The following is a 23,361-nucleotide window of genomic DNA, read 5'->3' as shown; positions in this document are numbered from 1 at the left end:
AAGTATTAAAATAGCTATAGCTTCAACAATTTGTTAACGTCAATAGTTACACAATATAAAAAGATGTAAATGGTGACAAAAATATAAAAGGGGGTAGTAGAAGGATTGAGTTTTTGTATGTAATCAAAATGAAATTATCAGTGTACGATAGACTGTTACATATATGTTTTATGTAAGCCTCATGGGAACCACCAAGCAAAAACGTACAGTACATACACAAAAGGTAAAGAGGAAGGGTACCACTACGGAAGGTAAAGGTAAAGCATACCACTAAGGAAATCCTCAATTTACAAAGGAAGACAGCAAGAAAGGAATAAAAGAAAAATGGAACTACAAAATGGCCAGAAAACAATTTAAAAGATCTCATTAGTAAGTCCTTACCAATCGATCATTACTCTAAATGCTAACGGACTGAATTCTCCAATCAAAAGGCAGAGAGTAGCTGGATGGGTAGAAAACAAGACCCAACTATCTGCTGCCTACAAGAGACTCACTTCAGCTTTAAGGACACACATAGGCTCAAAGTGAAGGGATGGCAAAAGATACTCCACGTAAGTGGAAACAAAAGAGAGCAGGAGTAGCTATACTTATGCCAGACAACATAGACTTTAAGGCAAAAATGGTAACAAGAGACAAAGATGGTCATTATATAATGATAAGGTGGCCAATTAGTCAAGAAGATATAATAATCATAAATATATATGCACCCAATATTGGAGCACCTAAATGCGTTAAGCAAATACTAACAGATCTGAAGGGAGAAATAGACAACAATCCAATAATAGTAGGGGACTCCAATACCCCACTCTCAACAATGGAGAGGTTATCCAGACAGAAAATTAACGAGGAAATGTTGGACCTGAAACATAGTTTAGACCAATGGAACTAACAGAGAGATACAGAACATTCCATCTAACAGCAACAGAATGCACATTCTTCTCAAGCTCACACAGAACATTCTCTAGGATAGATTAAATGATAGGTCAGAAACAAGTGTTAGTAAATTTAAGAAGACTGAAATCATAAGTATCTTTTCTGACCACAATGGTATGAAGCTAGAAATCAATAACAGGAAGAAACTGGAACATTCACAAATATGTGGAAATTAAACAACATGTTCCTGAACACCAATGGGTCAAAGAAGAAATCAAAGATAAATCAAAAAATATCTCAAAACAAATGAAAATGGAAGTGCAACATGTCAAAACCTGTGGGATACTGCAAAGAGTATATCTCTTTTTCTTTAGCATCTTTATTGGAGTATAATTGCTTTACAATGGTGTGCCAGTTTCTGCTTTATAACAAAGTGAATCAGTTATACATATACATATGTTCCCATATCTCTTCCCTCTTGCGTCTCCCTCCCTCCCACCCTCCCTATCCCACCCCTCTAGGTGGTCACAAAGCACAGAGCTGATCTCCCTGTGCTATGCGGCTGCTCTCACCACAAAAAAGCGATGGTAATTATATGACAGGATGGAAGTGTTAGCTAATGCTATCATGGTAATCATTTTGCAATATACAAATGTATCGAATCAACACATTGTACATCTTAAGCTTACACAATGTTGCATATCAATTGTATCTCAATAAATCTGGGGGAAAAAAGAAATTGGCAGATTATTGAGGTTTAAGAATCCAGATATTTTGTAACCATCATTATAAAAATCGGTTCAGTGTAATTTCATCAACGTATGCTAGAACGACTGGGTGAAAGACAATTGGAGAAAATGATATTTATACAGTCAGTACATATTCCCCAAATGTTAATTACTAATTACAAAAGTAAAATAATACCTTTATGTTTATAACAGAAGAATCTGGTCATGAAACATACTACCACTAGTAACAGGACAAACTGACAATACCTACCTCCTAATACAACGCACTGAGGATACAATGTCACCTATACGTAGACTATATAGTAAATGCTAGTTTTGTATCGGTGTTAAATTTCTTGGATTGGTTCGTTGCATTGTGGTTATATAAGTGAAAGTTGCTGTTCTTTGGAAAAACATTATTTGGTGAATCATCATGTTGTATGCTTTAAATATCTTATAATTTTGTCAGCTATACCTCAATAAAGCTGAAAAAACATCAGAATAAATAAAAGTAAAAATTAGCATGAATCCAGTTAACGAATGTTTCTAAACTAAGATACCAAGATACTTAGATGGCATAAACCAGAGGTTTATACCACCACTGTTACCCAGCTATTCTTGGTGCAGAATCTGTACCTAGCACAATAGCTTTAAAAATATCCGTGGTTACTTATACCTAATCTGTTAGTGTGGTGTAAAGAACATGGGCTTTTTAGCTAGAAAGATATGGACTTAATTTTGACACAGTCACCCAGTAGTTGTGGGATAGTTTGACCCTATCAGTTATCCTCTCTCAGCTTCAGGTTTTTTTGTTTTGTTTTGTTTTGTTTTTATCAACGAAATTGGGATAAAATGACTACCTTGCAGTGTCCTGAGGGATTAGCTGAAGTGTATGTAAAATGTTTGGCATAGTAGGTGTTTATTAAACATTAGCTATTTCTATTATTGACATTTATTTCAGCGAATGACCTTTCCCCCCGTGGCAGCATATGTCCACACCTCTATCCCTTTCCTACATGGGGGGGGGGGGGCAGCGAATCATAACTGGTTGGCTCACTTAGAACAATGACCAGTACAGAACCATGAGCACATACATATATACTCACAACCTGATCTGATGGCAGCTAGTTGCAAAGTTAGAACCGAAAAGGTGAGTGGAAATGAAAAAAAGACGTCTTACACTAGGACTTCTTTGCCTTTGAAATTCTGTCTGCAATGTCAGGTGACACTCCCTTGTCCATTCCCTTACACCAGTGCCGTGAGGGTCACCAGGACATTAGTACAGAACTCAGTACTCAGTTTTCCCTTCTCAATCCAGACATTGTGCAGTGTTTGACATATCTACAAAAACACAGAGAATCTCAATCCCGCTGGGGCAGAGAAAATCTTTGCCATCTGAATCCACCCTTGAATATGAAGATCAATAACACAGACACAGACAGAGCTCATTCATTTTAATAATTGAGCACAGTTTTGATAGTTCTTCCCAAGAATTATCTCCCAGGGTCCCCCCACCCCCCGTAAACTATTCACACACAACATCTACAAGTATTCAAATTTCATAAATGCAGTGTTGCAAAAGCAAAAGAAATAAGAAAAGCCTTCATAGCCTTGAGATTAAAAACAATGCTTAATCGTTTTCTCAGTACCTGTTACTAAATACTAAATGCTAAAAAAGCTGTGCAGGCAGCCGACGGCTGGGGAGAAGAATGGAGAAGGAAGCTCTCATAATGACAAGAGCTTTTACAGTCATTTTTCATCTCATAACCAGGATAACACAGGGCAGATCTCTCTATTTTGGTAACTCTGTTGGTGTCAAAAATAGAAAACCCTGGAGAAACATTTTCAGAGCAACAAATGGAGTTGGTTTTACTTATGCCACACAGGTGAGCGAGGGCCCAGATTGTCAGACTCCTTACAACTCTGGTTCCCCCTCTGGCTCACACTTTGGTGTAAAGAACTCAAGCTATCAACACAGAGCCTGAGTCATAGTAATAGCACAATAAAAGTTTGCTGAATGAATGAACTGATACCTGGGGTGCAGTGGGAACAGGCTGGACCTAAGTTTCTCTTTGCAGAAACAGTCTTGGGACATTGTGGGGAGGTGACATTCTCAAAGCAAGCCTGACTTGTCAGGACCGACCCTCAGTGCCCGGGGCATCCTGGGAACCCAAAGGAACAACTGAGTTCTTACTAGTTCAGCCCAGTCCCCTGAATATGCCCACTCAGCATCAAATTCATGGCCAGAATTTCAGATTCAATACCATATGCTATCAAAATAAAATGAATATGTGTGTAGCTCCTGCAGTTACATTCAATATGTATAAGACTTTAAGAAATCTGGGGTAGAAAGTGACCCCCTTCACCTACCCTTCCCTTTTGCCTTTTTTTTGCTTTCTCTCACTCTCCTTCTATTCTCTTCCCCCTTCCCTCCCCTTTCCTCCTAACCCCATCTTCTGCCCTTCCCCCCTGCTCCCTTCTCTTTCTTTCTCATTATCAAAGTTGAATACTTCTAAATATCTGTGGCCCCAGAGGATATAACAAATAAAGCTGTTTTTAGTTCCCAGAAGTAGGAGCAGTCCTGAGGGGGGGAAAAAAAAACCCTTCTGGCCACATTAACAGTGATTTAGAGACTCTCAAACTCACGGATATCCAGAACATTCTACTGGGTATGAATCCAATACCTACACAGTAAGCTAGGGGTTTTAGTTTCTGGGATGTAAATTTCATCATGATCATGATGATAGAACAATAAATCGTTAGTTACACCAGTAAGATCTCTTTTGCATTCGTATTTAAGTAAAACAAAGTGTGGATGCCATTTAAAGCAGATGGGCGTATCAGATACATATTTGTCACAATTCTTAATTTCAGATTCACAAGTGCTGGCTGGAGGAGACCGTTTCTGGCAATAAATCAGTTTGCATTTCTTTCATAGCATAAGGAGCAGGACTAAAGGAGCCAGCCAGAGTTAGGACAGGAGTTCAGTTCTCTGCCTGTATCTCCCTTTCCTGCATGTTTCAAATGAAAATGTTTGGACAGGACAACCTATTGGTTACTAACCTTAGCCTGTTCTTTACCTTCAAGAGAATCAGGTTCCTTTGGTCAACAAGAGTCTCAGAAGTGATTTCCTCAGATAATTCCGTTTAAAGCTTTCAATTAGTTCTACCCTGGCATTGTATGGTTTTAAATGTCCTTTCATTCATTCATTCACTCATTCAGCAAACTTTCATTGAGTATCCACTCTCTGCTGGGGCATACGTTAATTCCAGTCAGTCTAATATTCTTTTGTAGGAGGAATCTCTGACCCAGTTAGGCTGCTGCATTGGTAAACTGGAGTGTGCTGTCACCATTAAGTGATGAATCACTCTCAGAATATATTATCTCTTATTTGGAAAATTTCCTTTGATAGGACAATAATGATAACAAAGATGACACAAAAGGGAATATGAATAGTTACTCCCTGGTTTGCTTCTTCTTTTGGGGAGTATACAAACCTATTTCCAGGCAGCCTGGTATTGCTGAAAGATCACCAAACGTAGAGTCAGATGGTCTAGAGCCAGTCTCAGCTTTAATCTTAGGGAAGCTACTTCACCATTTTGAGCCCCCATTTTTTAATCCTAAGACCTGAGTCTGAGAATCCTTGCCCTACCTTTCTCTGGAATTACTGTGAGGAAACAAAATGAAAAAATGTGTATATAATTGCTCTGAAAACCATAAAGCCCCATACAAATGCAAATTTATCACTGTTAAACAATCTTTGACATTCCTTTCAGGGCAAATCATCACGTTATAGTTTCTCTTTCTTTCTTTTTCTTTAAAGGAGGGAACTTACATTATCAACTAGCATTATTGGGGCATTTGGCGGTACAAGCCACATTTATTTCCTCGTGGAAGAGACTAGTTAGAAATTTTCCTTATTGAAAATGAAGTGCACTCCCCTGGGGCCAGAGTCGGAGTTGGAGATGCAGTGTTTATTGAGGGTTTCAGCCAAGGCTTCCGGTCCACAGAGGAAAACTCCTATTCTGGTACTTTTGGGAAAGAAAGAAAAAAGACAGTTTCAGGCTTTGGGGTGAGCTCAATTACAAAGCACATGGGGGGATTTCCTATTGATTTCAGGCCTCAGGGCAGAGTCCCCTCTGCTCCTTTGTCCTTCCGCAAATGACAGAGTTCAGGTTACCATGAGGGAGCGTGGCTCGGCCCTGTTTGAGGGGCTGGGAGGGGCGGGCAGCCGGCTACTTCAAAAGGCAGCTGACTTCTCTGAAAAAATGACACGCAAGCAGGGTTTGCGGAAGCTTCTACTACAGAGAAAATGAGGGTGAATTTGTGAGCCTGTGGGCTACTGTCCCCAAACACTCCAGCATCTTAAAAGCAAGGACAAACCCGCTTCAGGAACACCCCCTCTGCCAACAGCTTCGTGTGGCTTCATCCCTCAACATTTTAGACTCTAAAGCCTTGCTCCTCTAGCTCTGGTTCCGGACCAGTAGCCTCGGTGTCCGCTTTTTAAGAATGCAGATTCTTAAAGTAGGTCAACGGTGTTTTTAAATTGTTATAACTTCACACTTTTTTGAAATCTGCCCTACAAAATTGGTTTGGCTTAAATGTCAAAGCCGTGACAATTTGTTCTTTGATGTGATTGTGTTTCCAATTTCTTGTTCACGTAAGATTTCAGTAAAACTCAAAACTCTATTCAAAACCAAGAATGCAGATTCTTTGGCCCTACCCCACATGTACTAAATCAGCGTTTCAAAAAGCTTCCCCAAGTGATTTATATGTTCATTAAAGTGTAAGAAGCAATGGCGTAAAGAGTGTATTTGTGGTGATTTCTTGAGTTTGTCATGTGTTCTAGATTTTAGAAATGCAGTTTTCAGACTTCTAGCCCGCCACGATACACAGGAGAGCATGGAAGAGTGGAAATGGAGCCTGAAGCCAAGAGACAGGTAAGTAGCACTTCTCCCCTTGAGCTTCACTGTTAGAAGTCCTAGTAAACTAAGGCACATAAAGGTTGCCTGGAGATGTTCTGAGAAATGTTTGCGACTATAAAGAAGAAAAGGGAGAATCTGAAAATCTAGAGAACGGAAGAGGATAAGCTTGCGAGACGAGCAAGAACTGTAGTGCTTCCTTTGCATCCTGTCTCTTTCTTAAGCTACTTTCCTTTACCACTCAATCCATTCAAGAAACCAGCCAAGCCTCATTCACTCTAAAGTGTAAATGACTGATAAGAGTTTCAAGAACAGCCAGTACAGTAGGCAGGAAAAACTTAGAAATACCAAGGAATAGTAGCACAATGAAAACTGACCTAAAACAGTTTCTCAACCTCAGCACTACTCACATTTTAGGTCAGGGAATTCTTTGTTGTGGGGAGTTGTCTTTTATATTATAGAACATCTAGTTTCATGATGACCAAAGCTTTAGTGAGGGCAGGAAGGACCTGGAATATCTGTCAACTTATGATCTTGGACCCAAAAACTATAAATGAAAGTGGGGACAGTGTCTCCTTAGTAATAAATATAAATCATAGAGAATTAATAGAAGTAGATACACGACTGAAATTTAGGAGGTGAAAGAAAAGAACTGAGTTATGGGCCTATTTGGGGGGAACAGGGTTCAGAAAGTCTGAGGTGGGGCCTGGGAATCTTTGTTTGGAACTCTCCAGTCAATTTTGGTGTGATTTAAAGACTTCCTCTTGAAGTCAGAGATATCTAGAACCTTTTATGGGTGTGAATATGGTAATCTAGGTACTTTAGTTTCTGGAATATATAAATCTAGCCATGTTTGGAAGCTGTTGCTTTACGTAGACCATGAGCCTCAAGAACACCTCGGTGGGGGAACTCCTTACTTGGGGTGTTGACTCCCAATGGTATTGAACTCATTATCCCAGTTGGGCCGTCCATACAAGGTCTTTTGTTTCAGGCCTGTGATCACATCTTTCTCCTCGTCATGGTGCACAGCAAAGTGATTGGCCTGCAGGAAAGGACATGAATTCAGACAAAAGAGGCATGCTGTATAAACACACACAGATATACTTACATATCTCACAAACCAAGCTCTAATTACCATTCTAACTGTATGTATTTGGGGCAAGGCACCATGCCGGAAGCTAGAAGGTCAACACTGAACAAACCAGTTCTCAAGCAATTTACAGTCTAGAAAGGGAGACCATAGAGGAGGCACAAACACCTCCATGAGGACAAAGAAGGGAGCACGGGTGGGAGGATACGGGAAGGTTTCAGGGTGGCCGCATTTGAGCCAGACTTTGAAGTGTGGGTAGGATTTAAATTCTCTATCTCACTGTTTTTCTCTCTGCAGTACGTCTGACAGTCTTTTCTCACCCTAATATACTCCCGCTCCTTTGGGAGAATCACTAAGAATTAAGACAACCATAGACTAAAATGTACTCATATTTTGGTAATGTAATGAGACATCAAACCAAGCCTAAAGCTACTCTCTGTATATGTGTGTGTGTGTGTGTGTGTGTGCAGAGTCATGTGTTGTTTCCTGTGACCATTCTAGGGGGCCTCAGTTTGAACAACAGGTATTTTTTTTTAAATAAAAATGGTTAATTACATTTATTTAACAATCAAATCAGATTTTACGTTCACTGGACAGGGAATGGATGATGGGATGGAAGAGGTTAAGAAGGGTGATTACCCTGGTTTAATAATCCTGTAGGGACAAAGTTTTGCAAAGCAAAATAACTCTTTTTCAATGCAAAGAGATTTCCCACTTAAAAAACTGTGTCTGGCTTTTGAAAAAAACAAAACTTCAAAGCAATTTATATATTATACATTTTTTCCCCTGGGTTTCATTTTGATCACATTTTGTTGTTGTTGTTTCATTTTTCAATTGCAGAAGTGGCATCTTAAAACCACTTTTTCTGGAGCAGCAATTTTCATGGTCATGTGTCCCTGGAGCTACGTTTGCAACAAGCCTTTCCTAAGACTTGGAGAGCCTATGATAAGCGATATGCCAAAACCTAAATGAGAAGAAGTCAGTTTTCACAGGGACCAGGTGCATGTGAAAAATGTCTTGGGTGAGGAGCCAATGTGTGGGGATGGCCATCTGAGGCAGTGGCCAGGAGTAGGCAGAGACCCTTGCCTTACCTCCTCACTCAGGGGGACAGTTATGCTGCTTCCAGGCCAAGTCATGAATGTCTCCTTATTTAGAAAGATGTTACCCCCTAGGAATCATTAACTTGTTTCTGAGTTTCTCAGTCTCATCACTTTGGACATTTGGGGCCAGATAATTCTTTGTTGTGGGGGGCTGTCTTGTGAATTGTGATTATCTTATCAATAATTGTAATTAACTGTAATCGTCTTCTCAATCGAAAATTCACATTTCCATTGCTAAATGTCTCAGGAGGGAGAAAGTATATATACATATACATATACACATACTACACACACATATATACATATACACATACACACACCCCCCGCATATATATATATATATATATATATATATATATATATATATATATCACCTTCATTAGATATATATTGATTTATTTACAAATGATAATCATGAGCTACTAGGAGTAGTAAGAGTACAGGTTCTGGAGCATTTATTACTTGGATGCCCTTGGACAAATGACCTAACCGGTTCTGGGCCTTGGCTTCCCCATCTGTAAAATCTGGCAAAGAATAACAGCTACTTCATAAGGTTGTTTTGAGGATTTAATTAGACAATCTATGTAAACACTAAGAACAATACTTGGCACTAGCATATGCTTAATAACTATTGCCAGTTATTATGACTCCTTATTAAATGTATTATGTATAGTATAAAACATGCATAAACATAAATTAAAGGAACATATACACATATATATGCATGTGTATACATATATATGTATATGCATGTGTATATATAAATACAGACACAGAGAGAGAGAGAGAGAGAGAGAGAGAGAGAGAGAGAGAGAGAGCGCTGATCTTTTCTCTATTTTCTTCCCATAACCCCGTAGATCATCTTGTCCACCTGGTTCGATACCCCTGGTGGAGACATGGCTCTAACAAGGTCAAAGTCATGGCTTTGATTCCCTTGTAGGCTCCCTAGCTTTGACCCGTCCCACAGATACCAACTTTGAATCTAATATCAACCGTCTGAACAAATGGGGAGACTGAGTCAGAGTGAATGTGCTGGATCACCCGAACCCATCGACTGTCCTTAAAAATAGTACACAAGACGTTCCAATAACCAAGAGGAAGTCGGTAAGCCCTGGGCACTGTGGGAGGGACCTGAGATTGGGGCTCTTGTCCTCACCTGAGACTCATCCCAGCCAGTGAGGTAGATGTTGTAGCTGAGGAAGCCGGCGTTGTCCTTCTCCTGCATCTGGGTCTCCAGCAGCTGCAGCAGGTCTGCAAACCACTCAAAGGCATGTGTGTCCCGGCACAGCCAGTAGAAGTAGATCTGAGAGGGGGACAGACCGTGAAGCAGATTATGTTTCTTCTTTTATTTTTATCTTTTTTTGAAGGATAGTTGATGTATAATATCATATAAGTTACAAGTATATAATAGAGTGATTCATAATTTTAAAGAGGTTATCTCTACAGCTATTAGAATGACTCAAGCTTTATTAAAGATGTCCTTTATTGGGCAATGAAACCAAACTTACATGTAACCAAAAAATCCCCCAGGACTTTATTCTGAGGAGACAGCCATAAGAAAGTAAAAAAGCAAAAGTGTCACGAAAGGACACGTCTCCTGCCCTCCCCCTACAAATAAATGTGCTGGGGGCTGGAAATGGAATCCATGTCCATATCTAACATAAGATGATAGAAAAATTATTCTATCCTCTCAATGGAACATGAAAGAATCATCGAAAATGATTATTAGCAAGCTTGTGACAACACTGAAAGATAGTATATGCTTTAAAAAGAGCAGGACATGAAATTGTACATACTCAATATATACAGCTTTCTAAAAATATGTAAACGTGTTGGAAGAGAACTTACAAAAAGGATAACTACTGGACTGGGGTTGTGAATACTTTCTATTCCCAACTCTCTTCTGAATTTCCAGTGATGCTATACAAATACAGTATATTTGTACTTTCAATAATAGGCCTGCTTATACAGAACCACATTTATTTATTTGTTTGTTTGTTTATTCTTTTGGCTGTGCCACGCATGGCTTGCGGGATCTTAGTTCCCCGACCAGGGATCAAACCAGCACCCTTGGCAGTGAAAGCGCCGAGTCCTAACCACTGGACCGCCAGGGAATTCCCAGAAGCACCTTTGACTTATCAAATAGCCCTTTTGTGCAAAGCCTGCCTCTCTGAAACCACCTGGAACTTGTCTTCACTTCCCCCAGTCTCTGCCAGCCTCTGCCCTGAAGGCTCTTTGGGGCTTCACTTGGCAGACTGTGATGAATGCTCCAAGCCCTCTGAAAAAGAAAAGAACCTACCTTTTTGAGCCTCAGATTGGGGGCTTTATTGCAATATTTGTACCAGATCGACTTGAGAATGGATGCGAAGGGCGTGACCCCAATCCCTGCTCCCACCAACATCACCACCTCGTAACTGAACACATCTTCACTGGCAGTGCCGAAGGGCCCGTCAACAGCTATCCTGGAGGGAAGCATGGGGGGAGATAGTTACACGGATACCTTGCTCTTCAGAGGAGGATGGGGCACACATTACCACTGCAGGTGTGCAACATGTCACTTCAAACTGGGACAATGTATTGATGTGACACTTTGTTCTGTGAGATAGCTTTCAAGTAACCAACTCAGTGTGAACATCGGGGTTGGAAGTAAGAAGAGGAATTTTTAGCTAACTGAAAACATGTGGTAACTCTCAGGGGTATTTTTTTCATGTCCCCACCCCCGTTCACCCACTACACATGCGTGCGTGCACACAGACACACACACACACACACACACACACACACAAAGACTCTCTGTGTCTCTTGCCAGGTGAGCCCACACTTGAAATTCCTGCTTACACTGCACATTAAAGTGAGAATTTTCCATGTCATAATATCTTATAAATTTAATATCTCTACGTTACGTTGGTCTATTCATTAAGTTATTTGACAAACTTTTCTTTAGCATCTACTAAGTGCCTGACACCATGTTAGGCATGTGGGAAGAAGGAGGCCAAGTGAGTAACATCTGGCATTTACCCTCAAATAACATACACCAATGAAATTTTAAGTATAGCTTTGATTGCAAGTTAATATACCTTGGCCTTGACCCTTACAAATTTATAGGCACTGGGGAATATCCATGATTAATATTTGATTCAAACATTTTATATTTCATATAAGATTTATACATATATGCATAAGCACAGCACACGTATAAAATGGGGAACACCGAGATAGCTCCCTATATTTGTAGAATCTGTATGTTTTGTCAGACTCAGGAGCTAGTAGAGTGACATTTTTCCTGAACTCATACACCTTTGTAATAGGCGCTTGGTACTCACTTCGGTAGTTTCCAGGCATCTTGAAACTCCTGCTTATCACAGCCACAAGCTTTGAAAAGTCCCTCCGTCCAGTCCCCCACGATGCGGATATGGATGCTAAAGAAGTCTTCCTCGGGGGCAGAGGTCAGGGTGAAAGGGTGCCACTCCAGCCTGGACACCACAGGGCACTTGACGAAAATGTACTGGCCCACCTCCATCTTGAATCCCTTTTTCTTCATCTGTAGCTCGATGGTTTTGAAAGGGTGAGTGACCACCTATGGAACAAAATGTGTCTCTGGAAATGAACCTTTCCCCCAGTACTTGCCTTTTCAGTATCCATATGGATAAAAGGCTGAGCTAAGATGCCCCACCCAGGTCCCTTCTTCAGGGCCAACAGAGCAGTTCTTCCAGCAAACCTGCCTCTCACTGGCAACTGCCCTCGGCTGTAGCCCATGGCCAACAATGAGCTGATGCAGGGATCCAAAGGCCTGGCCCTTGTCCTCACTTTGGGACAACTCCCAGGGGCCATCGCAGCTGCAGCACTTCCTGTAGGATCAGCTGAGGCTGCAGTTGCAACCACTTCGGGCCAGCGATTTCCTTCCCCCAGTCCTGCCTTTCTTTTCTTTTACAGGTTCATCTCCTGAGAACATGCCCCGATAAGCCTTCTACATGCAGTTCTCTGTCTCAGAGTCTTTGCCAGGGAATCCAACCTAAGACACCAGCTTAATGTGATTTTTTTTTCCTCTAAGAAGACAAGGCAGTTGCTAGAAACAGAAAGAAGAGGTGGTTTCCTGCTCAGCCTTCCTATCTCCCCAAGGGATGATCAAGAGCCTTAGCAGCTGGACAGAAGCAGAAGGAGACCCCATTGGCTAGTAATACAGCAACATCGCCCAGACCAAGCCTAAGGTGCTGGTCTGTCTTTGTCCCAAGTCCCACCTTGAACCTGCCTGATTCCATGCATTGTTTATACATTTCTCCCTACCTGGGGAATACACCATCCATCTCTCCCAAAGCCAGGCCCCACCCACCTGTTGCCATCCTCCTTCTCCATGTACCTGAATGTTCAGAACAGCTTTGTTTACAATAGCAAAAATATTGGAAGCAGTCCAAATGTCCATCAACTGGTAAGTTGGTAAATAATTTAACAAAATGATTTCATTGTAATATAGAAAGTAATATGTTTCTTTGATGATTCCTGAGATCCTAGAGGGACTTTATATGTGCAACTGAAAACAAACCAAGGGACATCAAAGGAAAGAAAAATCAATAGAAACAAAATAGCAGCTTCCTAATGTTGACTGATATAGACGAGCTTTTCTTTTCACCGGTGAGGAGGAGTAGGACCACAGGAAATCCTTTTAAGAAAAATTGCCAAGCATTTCCAAAACTTGTGAGTCAAATATAACTTATATGACAAGGCTGTAACCAACTTCCCTTCATCACTGAAATAAGGAGGTGTAGAGCTTCTTTTTGAAACAGAACATAAAAATTGATGAAAATGACTTTGAAAATTATGTGGCTCGCGTTGCAATTTTGTGTGGTGAGAATGAGTTCTACCGTATTGCAATTTTGCTACCACAGGGAACATCGGGATAGAAGGGAATAAAATGCACTAGTGGACAGCGTTGTCACCAGAATACTTTTGGATAGTACCTTGTTTCTTATGTGTGTTTACATGAGAAGAAAATGAGTACCTATTTTCTTCACAGGCAAACAAGTCTGCCTTAGAAATAGGCTTAGGGGAAATACTTGTCTGGTTAGTTCGTTCTAGTCTAGTAAGGGAAATTTTGTGGTGGCTCTTTTTGCTGATCTCTGGGCTTTTTCTCATAGTGCAATATAAATATCATAAAAGGAGAACTGTTGTGGCTTCCTATATTTCAAGGTTTCCAATGCCTGCAGGACTAACTTTACTATGACCTTCCACAGAGGCCAAGAAAGAAGAGCTAGGGTGGTGGAGTGGAAGATTTTGTGTGTTTTGCGAAAGCAACCCATGGTAAGCTTTTAGTAAATACTTTCTGAACTGAACTTAATTAAATTTTATTTGATAAAAATAGTCCTGTCTGATGCTTCCTGAAACTATAATAAGGCGATTCCATTTCTATTTATTTAGTTGGATATTTATTTATTTAGTGATAAGAAGCAGCATAGACGTGCGGGGCAAAACCACTATATACTTGAAGTTAGCGGACTCAATTCTAAATGCAGTTTAGTTATTAGCTCGCTTGAGACTTTGAGTACATTAACTCTGATACTCTGTGACTGCATACAAAGCACAGAGAAGGAGGTAAAGAGGACCTGGGAAACTGTCTCCATCTCAACCAGACCTGCCCTTGGTTCCCTGGTTCTTTTGGCATCTGAATATTTTAAGGCTCAGTGCATGACCTTTTGAACTCACCTCTTTTGCTTCTTTACTCTTAACTAATCACATCATCTCTCTATGCTCCTCCCCTCTACATACACAAACACACACACACACACACAAACACACACACACACACACAGATTCATTTACACAAAACATTTGGATTCACTTTTCAACAGAAAATGCTAACTTCTAGTTTCCCCAATTAAAAGGCCCAATCATGTGATTATCAAGCTAGGTACATTGAAACAAACTGTAGGTCATCTCTCTGCCCTAAGTTTAATCAAAAGAAACAGAGTAAAAGTGAGATCTGACAATGATATAGAGAACTTGGATAGACTTGTCCATGATACAGTTAGATAGTATTAGTAATTCCTAACCCAGCCAATACCTTGGTGATGACCACCTTCTGCTGAGATCGCCAAAACCGTACCAACCTCTCACAGAGATATAGGAACATGGGACCCACTATCCATTTCCAAGTCTGTAATCAGAGCAAACAATGAAAAAAGGATGTGTTAAGGGGCGGTAGTTGATAAAAGATTCATGGGGACAAAACATTTTAGAAGTCAAGTTCACCTATTTTGGTTTGTTTAAATATTCCATAATAGATTAGTAAATTTCTTCTATAAAGGAATGCATGAAAATATCTAAAGTTAAAATAAATTTTTGAGCCAGTAAAAATGAACATTCTCCTTGGCCACATTGGGGAACTGTATCTACAGTATGAAACTTTCCCAAGAGGAACTGCCCACAAGAATGGGATTTCCTCCTATTGTCGCAATAGGAGTTGCAATAACCCTACAGCAGAGTAAGGTTGGTTTCAGAATTAACATTTCTCTAAAGGATAGCATTTCAACAACATCATATTTTTAATGCAACGTTGCAATTACTTTCTCTTGGTCACATAGGCAAAGCTTCATTCTTTGCAAGATGAGAAATTCCACGCTAGAATTTAGCTCTTCCTCCAATATCCTGGCAAGTTCTAGGAGCTATGCCATGCACTTTCTCTAGGGTTCTCTCTTGTCAGAATCTGCAGTGTTTCAGAACACTGGAATTACCCTGTGGCATTACTGGCTATACAAAAACATTTAGGCCAAACAGATCCATCCTGGGATTCAGTCAGTTAGGTTCCTAGATGAATATCTGAAGTAGCAAAGAATTTTAGAAGTCAATATCATCTAAAATACAACATTCCAGAAGGGATTCCAAGAGGGAAAAAAAAATCCCAGAGTGCTTCCCATAGTCTCTCCCATGATCTTTCTATGAAACTTTTTAAGAAAGTTATTGTTGGAAGTTGAGAGCACCCAAATGTCCCTATCTCCAGCCTAAGTTGAAGAATATCTGCCCGGAAGTCATAAATGCTCTCCTACTGGCCTTCATTTTCATGGGACAGGTTTTTCAAACGGTCTAGCATCATCCATCTATGTCCTGGCTGCCACCTGGGGCCCCATTGAATGGAGCCAGATCTTGGACATCGCTTCTAATCTCCCCAGAAACCCAGGAGCTCCTCTGAGGTAGGTGCCTGTGAAGGTAGCAGTACTCTGACTTCAGCTGTCTTCAAGGAAATGTGCCTTCCCCCGCTCATAAGAGGACCTGCAATAGAGTTCCCTTTTAATCCTTTCTCTTGATGTCTGCATGTAGTGGGGGTAGTTCACTGATGTGTCTGCTTGCTTTCATTAATGAGCAAGGATGCTGAAAGATGTTGAGTCCCCAGACAGCATGCAGTTTCTAGAGGAAGAGTACTCCTATATTATGAGAGTCAGAAAAAAGGAAGGAGAAAATGGGATGGGAAATTTGCCTTTATATTATACTGTGTTTAAGGACAAAATAATCATCCTGTTCAGAAGCCCTGTGCAAAAGTTGATTTTTGCTTAGTTTTATACCAATGGCTAGCATAATAACCAATAAAGTATATTGCTTGCCAATGGGGGAAAAGGTATGAAGATCACAGGGTCCACTGCTCACTCTATGGAACGGAGATATTGAGAGTAAACAAAACGGAGTTCTTCAGAGCTCCCAACAAAAGGTAAATATTTCAGCACCTTTCCCCTTGGTCATCCTTGCCACACTCCTGCTCTACCATGAAGGGCCATTGGCATGAACCTGGCTCTGCAGCCTCCTTTATGCCTCATAGACGGGACCTCCTGATACCTAATGGCAGCCCTATGTGCCACCTCACAAATTTCCTTCCCAGCTCTGAAAGCTGTATAGAAAGTCTTACTTCCTGGAATCTGAAGAGGCTCCTGACTCCTTATAAATCATAATCTGAGTTTTCCAACTCAGCTCAGGATGGAATCCCTCTGAAAATCATTCACTGGTATTATTGTGGCCGTCACAACCAGAAGAGAAGAGGTAGAACTTCTTGAACCCAAAAGCACTTTAAAAAACAATACTTTTCCAAGTTTTATATCAGGATGTTCATAACAGACTAATGTAAAGCTTACTTTTCAAGAACTAATTCTAGACAATAAGCATAGCAGAAAAACACTGGATACTTATAACATCCTAGCAGTTCCATGACATTCATAACGGACAACTCTATGACATTTGTATCTCTTTCTTAGACACAGTTTGAAGATTGTTGGTAATGAAACCATAATAGCTACAATGAATTGTACATACCATAGGAGGGTTCCCAGAGAACGTTGGGATTGGGCATTTCTCTATTTTTCCCCACTGTGAGATGTTTTGATAACATTCTCTTGGCTTGTGTTGCAACAAACTCTCTGCGGTCTGCCCACGTACAATTCGCCTGAGGAGGAAATGTAAGTCCAGACCATTTAGAAACAAGAGATTAAATTCTTAGTTTTCTGAGATTCTGGACATATTTTTATTAGTATTCTCATATGGGTCCTATACTTTTCACTCAAAAGTAATACTTCTTGCCCCCTCCAAATCGATTAGAGGAAGGGAAAGAAAATGCATGATCTTTAGCAATAGAAAAAAAAAATATGGGGACTTCCCTGGCAATCCAGTGGTTAAGATTCCACGCTTCCACTGCAGGGGGTGCGGGTTCGATCCCTGGTCGGGGAACTGAGATCCCACATCCCACATGCCGTGCAACGTGGCCAAAAAAAAAAAAAAAAGAAAAAGAAAAAAAATATGTACAGTGGCACAAAGGATATTTATATGTAACATTATAGAGGGTAAGTTTTGGATCATCGATACGTGTTTTCTGAAAGGCAACATTTGTGCTTCTGTTTCAAGTATTATTCTCGTTTATAAACAAACAAATAAAAAGAGAAAAACTGCAAATCTAACAGAGCAACCGCTGGCCCATACAGTACCATTGTGCAAATTAGAACAAGATGCCCCCTCTTTGAGGACAGTCCTAGAGGCAAGAGCTTGGCCAGCAGAGCATGGGCTAATTTCCTTCCCCTTGGCCAGGCACCCTTATGTAGTTGACAACCCATACAACCGTATACAGTGGCCCTGAGGCTTAGTACAAATCCTTTATTTGTTGTTTCAAAATTGTCTCAATTCAACCAAAACGTTGAAATCCACTTAAGACGACTTAATTTTGTAGCGATTATGCCATTCTCACAGACATCAACGCTGATGGTGTGTCCCTTGAAGTGCTCGGAGCCCATTCACTTCAATTCAATAAATATTAATTGAGCAACTACTAAAACATAAGACAATGCAGGTTGAGTGGGAACAGAGGGAGGGAGGCACAAAGTTGAGTAAGTCACGTCCCTGACCTCAAGGAACATAAATGACTAGGTCTTCAGAATCTATAATAAGAAGAGACACAGAAGGCCCTTTGTAAAAGTTTGTTTGGGGGACCTAAAATTTATTATGCCAGTTGGTATATTCAGAGGATGTTTTAGTTCAAGGTCACTAACCATCGCTTTCTATCCCTAGGTCTTGGGGAAGAGAATTACCACGTATTGAGCATCTATCATGTGCCAAGCCTGGGAAAGGCACGTACACAAATTATTTCAGGTAATTCTGATAACAGGCCTGAAATGTTAAGTATTAGTACTCTCAGTTTACATATGAGGACACTGAGGCTTAGAGAGACCAGGGAATTAGAAGCAGAATGATTTGGTGAAAGCAATTCTGGACCCAAGCCAGACAGCCTTGGTTTCACATCCCGCGTCCACCCCTTGCTAATTTGGTGGCCTTGGGCAAGTTATTTAACTTCTTTTGAGCCTCAGTTTCTTCAGCTATAAGATAGGTATCAGTTCCTCATTAAAAGTTCGTTTTAGTAATCAATTGGCATGATGCATATAAAACGCCAGACACAAAGTCAGCGTCCAACAAATGATAACTATTAAAGTTCTTAATGCTCAAGTTCACTTGGGGAGAAAGTGATAGAAAAAAAATCTGATTTTCTCCTTCTCTTCTCAATGCCAGGACCGGAAGTCAGAAAACCTGGCTTTTAATCCCAGTTCAGCGGCTACCTAGCCAGGAGACCGAGCAATCAGCCAACCAGCATAAGTAGCAGATTCTCCTCAGATGGAGAACGGGGTACGTATCTCTCCTCTGCCTGCTCCAGAGGAAAATACATATCTATGAAACTATACAAACGTAAAGTGGTGGAATTACTAAGCTAGAGAGGGGAAGAAATTCAGTTGTTTGTTTTTTTTTTTCTCTAGGATTTTCTGAAACAGCTGGATGATGACCGAGTCCCATTTAAAGATACTCAGATGCTTTTAGGAGAGTTAAGAGAGTCTTTGTCTACACAGATTTTTCAGTGCTTAGAAAGAGATGACCAGGGGTCAGGGTCAGCAAGTTGATCAAGAATGCACTTGAGGACAGGGAACTATATTCAGTATCCTGTAATAAACCATAATGGAAAAGAACATGAAAAAGAATGGATATGTATAACTGAGTCACTTTGCTGTACACCTGAAACTAACATAACATTGTACATCAACTATACTTCAATAAAATAAATTTTAAAAAAAGAATGCACATGAGGGGTTGCCACAGGCTGCTTCTCTCCACCCTTCCCCTTTTCAGGTCTCAGCCACTTCTAGGCTGACTTGACTCAGACCAGAGTCATTGAGCCTTGACACCTACTTCCTCCACCCTTAGTTATCTGGAGCCCCATACCCACTGGGGAACTTCCCAGGCCTGCTTTTGCGTGCAGGTGGCAGAATCAGCTAGTGTGAAAGAGTGGAAAAAGGAAGCCTGGTATGAAAGAAGGGTCCCAATAAGGCAAACTCTCCCAACCACACATCCAGGCACCGTGTGTCTCTATGAGAGCATTCATCATGGCCTGCCTTAGCCCATCTGGTCTCCAACCCCAGCTATGCCACGGATAAACTGGTAGTGGCTTGGCTACACACTTCACCTTTTTTAGTCTGTTTCCTTGTCTACAATTTCCCCTGGAAATGGGGATAGTAAGGGCATCTCTACCTTTTGGCGATTAAAAGAAACATTTCATGTCTGTAACAAATGCTCAATAGAAGCTAGCTTTTCCCTTTATTATGTTAGGATGCTGGAAGGCAATAACCATGTATTTCTCCTTCTAGTATTCCCCGCAGTGCCTGAGATAGGTCCTCATACACAGTAGGCAATCAGTGAATGATTGGCTTGAATCAAAACTCATTGAACGGGGACTTCCCTGGTGGCTCAGTGGATAAGAGTCGGCCTGCCAATGCAGGGGACACGGGTTCGAGCCCTGGTCCGGGAAGATCCCACATGCCGTGGAGCAACTAAGCCTGTGCTCCGCAACAAGAGAAGCCACCGACCGCAATGAGAAGCCTGCACACTGCAAGGAAGAGTAGCCCCCGCTCGCCGCAACTAGAGAAAGCCCACGTGCAGCAACGAAGACCCAACGCAGCCAAAAATAAATAAAATTAAACAAACAAAAAAACTCATTGAACGACAGCAAACCCTTTCACCTGATTGATCATTAACCTCTCTGGTTTGGGAGTTTGTCTAATTTTCTAGGGATTAAGCCACAGGAAACATCATTGCAGACATCCAAGACCCTGCCAGCACTCTCAGCGTGCTTTCTATATGCTTGCAAAGATATTCAAAACTTTGGTGTATTTTTCAAGCTTGCTATAAATAACCGCACTATGAATAGTTACGAGTCGGGTACCAGAAACTAAAGTGGCGCTGAGTGGTTTCTGTCAGAGTGACTTCTGTTTTCCCCTCATATTCCCTCAGCAGACAGGCTGACCACACAAAGACAGGGAGGTCACGGTGCCTCTAACAGAGCTCCACATCTGGAAACTGATGGACATAAAATACTTGGCCTTGGAGTTTAAATACTCACTCAGCTCCATGGATGGCGAGACCAATGAAGAAGATCACAAAGAGATGGTGTGTGTACCAAAACACTTCAAAGTAAGACCTCCTGATGGTTTTGGTGGAGGAGGTGATAATCAATATGAGGCAGAGTGTGATGACAACTCCAGTGATGCCTGCCAGCCGAGTCACAGCCACGTACAGGCCTCCTTCAGGATTCTGTAACACACACACACACACACACACACACACACACACACACACATTATTTGTAGGCTCTCAAACGCAGGGCTACCTATTCATAAAGTGTCCAGTGAATAAGGCAATAGGCATTTTCATCCCCCCTTTAGATTATCCTAACCATCCCCCCAACAGAGTGGTATAGAATTGGAATAGATATTTCCAAATTTAAAAAAGTCTCACATGGTTGAGGTATCATAGGAAATATCAACTGATACACAGAAATAGTTCTAAGGGAGTATCAAATAAAGTATCAGCTATATGTCCTAAAAGGGTCTGAAGCTCTTTCTCCCTTTGATTTGAAAAGCGTCATAGTGCTTAGTTTGTAAATGTGTTCTGTGCATGCCTAACATCTTAGGCTGGGTTCCTCCAAAGCAGATCCTGAGATGAGGATTCATGGGTGAGGGATTTAGAAAGAATGTGCTCCGGAAGAAGCTGGTAAGGGAATGGTTAATAGGATGGGAAAGAGGAATGAGTCAGGTAAGAGGGTGATCTCGGGCCAAATCTTCAGCCTGATGCTGCAGCGGAACTGTGGAGGGTAAGTTACACCTTAGAGTTTATCCTGACTCAAGGCAAGGAAGCTGGGTTTTCATGGCCTGCACCCATCAGTTATTGGTTAAGAGCTGCTCAGCGAGATAGCTATCCAGGCCCTTTCAGATATGGGCAAAGGGACTTTGGGCAAAGGGACTCCAGTAGCCCCAGGGCAGTCCTTTGAGGAACAAAAGCAAATACAGGAAATTGAAAGTGAAAGCACACAGAAGGGTAGGGGAGCACAGACATAGTAAAAGTGATCTGAAGAAATCTGGGCACAGCACTGCAGTGTCAGCTCACTTGATATGTTCACACTGCCACCCTTATGTATCATTGTACAATGAACAAGTAAAAGAAAAATTATCCAAGACATTATAGAAAAAGAATTTCTATTTTATTTGATGTGGTTTAATTCTGTCCCTAAATAGACCAGGCAAAAATTTTTATATCAGCCTGAGGGTAATTATTTCTACAAAATCGTGGAACTTTTCTTGTAATCTATTCTAAACAGACAAGGAAACATGTTTGGAATTCGGTGTATAGTGAGTGATGTGATTCGGCTACCCTCCCAAACCACTGGGCACATGAAGATGACTTAGAGCTTCTCCCTCTGAGTGTAGAAAGCCTCAGCAACTGCTGGAAGGGAAAAAGTCCTTGCCTGAGGATTCCCCAAATGGCTGCCCCTGGAGCAATTAGCAGAAATAGGCCACCTCTCAGATGTTGTAGGCAAGAAAGAGGAAAAGCATTGCTGACAGATGTCAGCTGGTGCCTGACCTGGTATTAACACCTCAGCCAGAGGGTTCCCTATTTCACATAAACAATTTCATAGAACACCAACATCAGACAAGGTCATTCTGTCACTGTGATGGACTGACATAAAAACGAGACCACTCTGAAATCTTATCTGAGCCAAGACAAAAACATGGGTGACTGCTGCTTCTTGACCTATTACAGATTTAACCCCATTCTTCTGCCTCCTAGGAAAAAATTATTAAGATACCCAACGCTGGAACTGTCCCCAATTCCTGACCATACCTGATCCAGAGCAAATGCTTGCTTCCTGAAACCCCTCCTGAATCATCTAACACAAGTCCCACAGCAAGCCTTTCTCAACACCCTCCTGAGATGCCCCAGACTTCCTCATAGTGTGAGGTCTCTTTGCTGCAGTAAGTAATAAACCCAACTGTGTTTGACTAGACTATGTTCCTGGCTTTCTTTGACTGTTGGGCATTGCCATGGATAAGCCTGTGTTACTCCAGGCTCCACGTATACACCTTCTTACAGGTGACTTTAAGAAACTGGAGAACGTCTAGTGACCCTCTACATATGGGATCAGGAGTGTGGGAGACATGTTCTCGGTGGCCACATTCTTAGAACCTACAGAATTGTCCCTCTGATAGTTAGTCAACTTTTGTCATTGTCATTGTTCTGACCAAGTAGAATTCTTCACTCACTGAAATCTAATCCTCAGTTTTAATGGTCTAGAGAACATCTGAATCAGGAAATAAGAGGCTTACCTTAATTCTTTGTCGAGCAAAATTGAGGTAAGTTTCACCAGGCTTATCTCCAATGTCAGAGAGTGCTATTGAATAAGGGTCAGAATTGTTGACTCGGGCATTGACACACCACTCCACATTAAACAGATGTGCAATAGTGTGAATCGCTGAAGAGGGCAGAGAAGAGAAACAAAGAGGGTGAAGTGTGTGTACAATTTTATTTGTAGCTGGGTTTCTGGCTGCAGCCCCTGACTCTACGATAAGTTAGTGGAGATTTGATAAGGATCCCTTCTTACACCAATACCACCACCTTAATAATTACAATAATAACACAAAATACACATAAACACATGAATACTATCATATATACATATGTATATATATACATATATATAAACAATAATAACAAGAAAGTGTTTAGCTGATAAGGGCTATCTTAAGAAATTCTCAACTTATGGGCTATGGCCCTTGTAGGGTTATTGCAAGAAATCCATGAATCTACATGTT

General features: G+C 41.1%; 1 protein-coding gene across 1 annotated transcript in view; it reads right to left on the bottom strand.

The window, feature by feature from the left end:
* Window positions 1-5,505: 5,505 nt before the first annotated feature.
* Window positions 5,506-23,361, bottom strand: part of CYBB (cytochrome b-245 beta chain) — a 30,765-nt gene continuing 12,909 nt past the window's right edge. Inside the window, exons 5-13 of the mRNA XM_068533349.1 lie at window positions 22,876-23,021; window positions 20,616-20,806; window positions 17,003-17,132; window positions 14,769-14,861; window positions 12,037-12,290; window positions 11,013-11,175; window positions 9,870-10,016; window positions 7,441-7,565; window positions 5,506-5,632 (exon numbers count right to left, since the gene is read on the bottom strand). Coding sequence (XP_068389450.1) covers window positions 5,506-5,632; window positions 7,441-7,565; window positions 9,870-10,016; window positions 11,013-11,175; window positions 12,037-12,290; window positions 14,769-14,861; window positions 17,003-17,132; window positions 20,616-20,806; window positions 22,876-23,021 — 1,376 coding nt within the window. The remainder of the gene's footprint in view (window positions 5,633-7,440; window positions 7,566-9,869; window positions 10,017-11,012; window positions 11,176-12,036; window positions 12,291-14,768; window positions 14,862-17,002; window positions 17,133-20,615; window positions 20,807-22,875; window positions 23,022-23,361) is intronic.

Source organism: Eschrichtius robustus, chromosome X (genome assembly GCF_028021215.1).
Source record: "Eschrichtius robustus isolate mEscRob2 chromosome X, mEscRob2.pri, whole genome shotgun sequence".
Taxonomy (NCBI): Eukaryota; Metazoa; Chordata; class Mammalia; order Artiodactyla; family Eschrichtiidae; genus Eschrichtius; species Eschrichtius robustus.
Note: the sequence above shows the minus strand (reverse complement) of the source record. Positions and strands in the feature narration are given on the sequence as shown.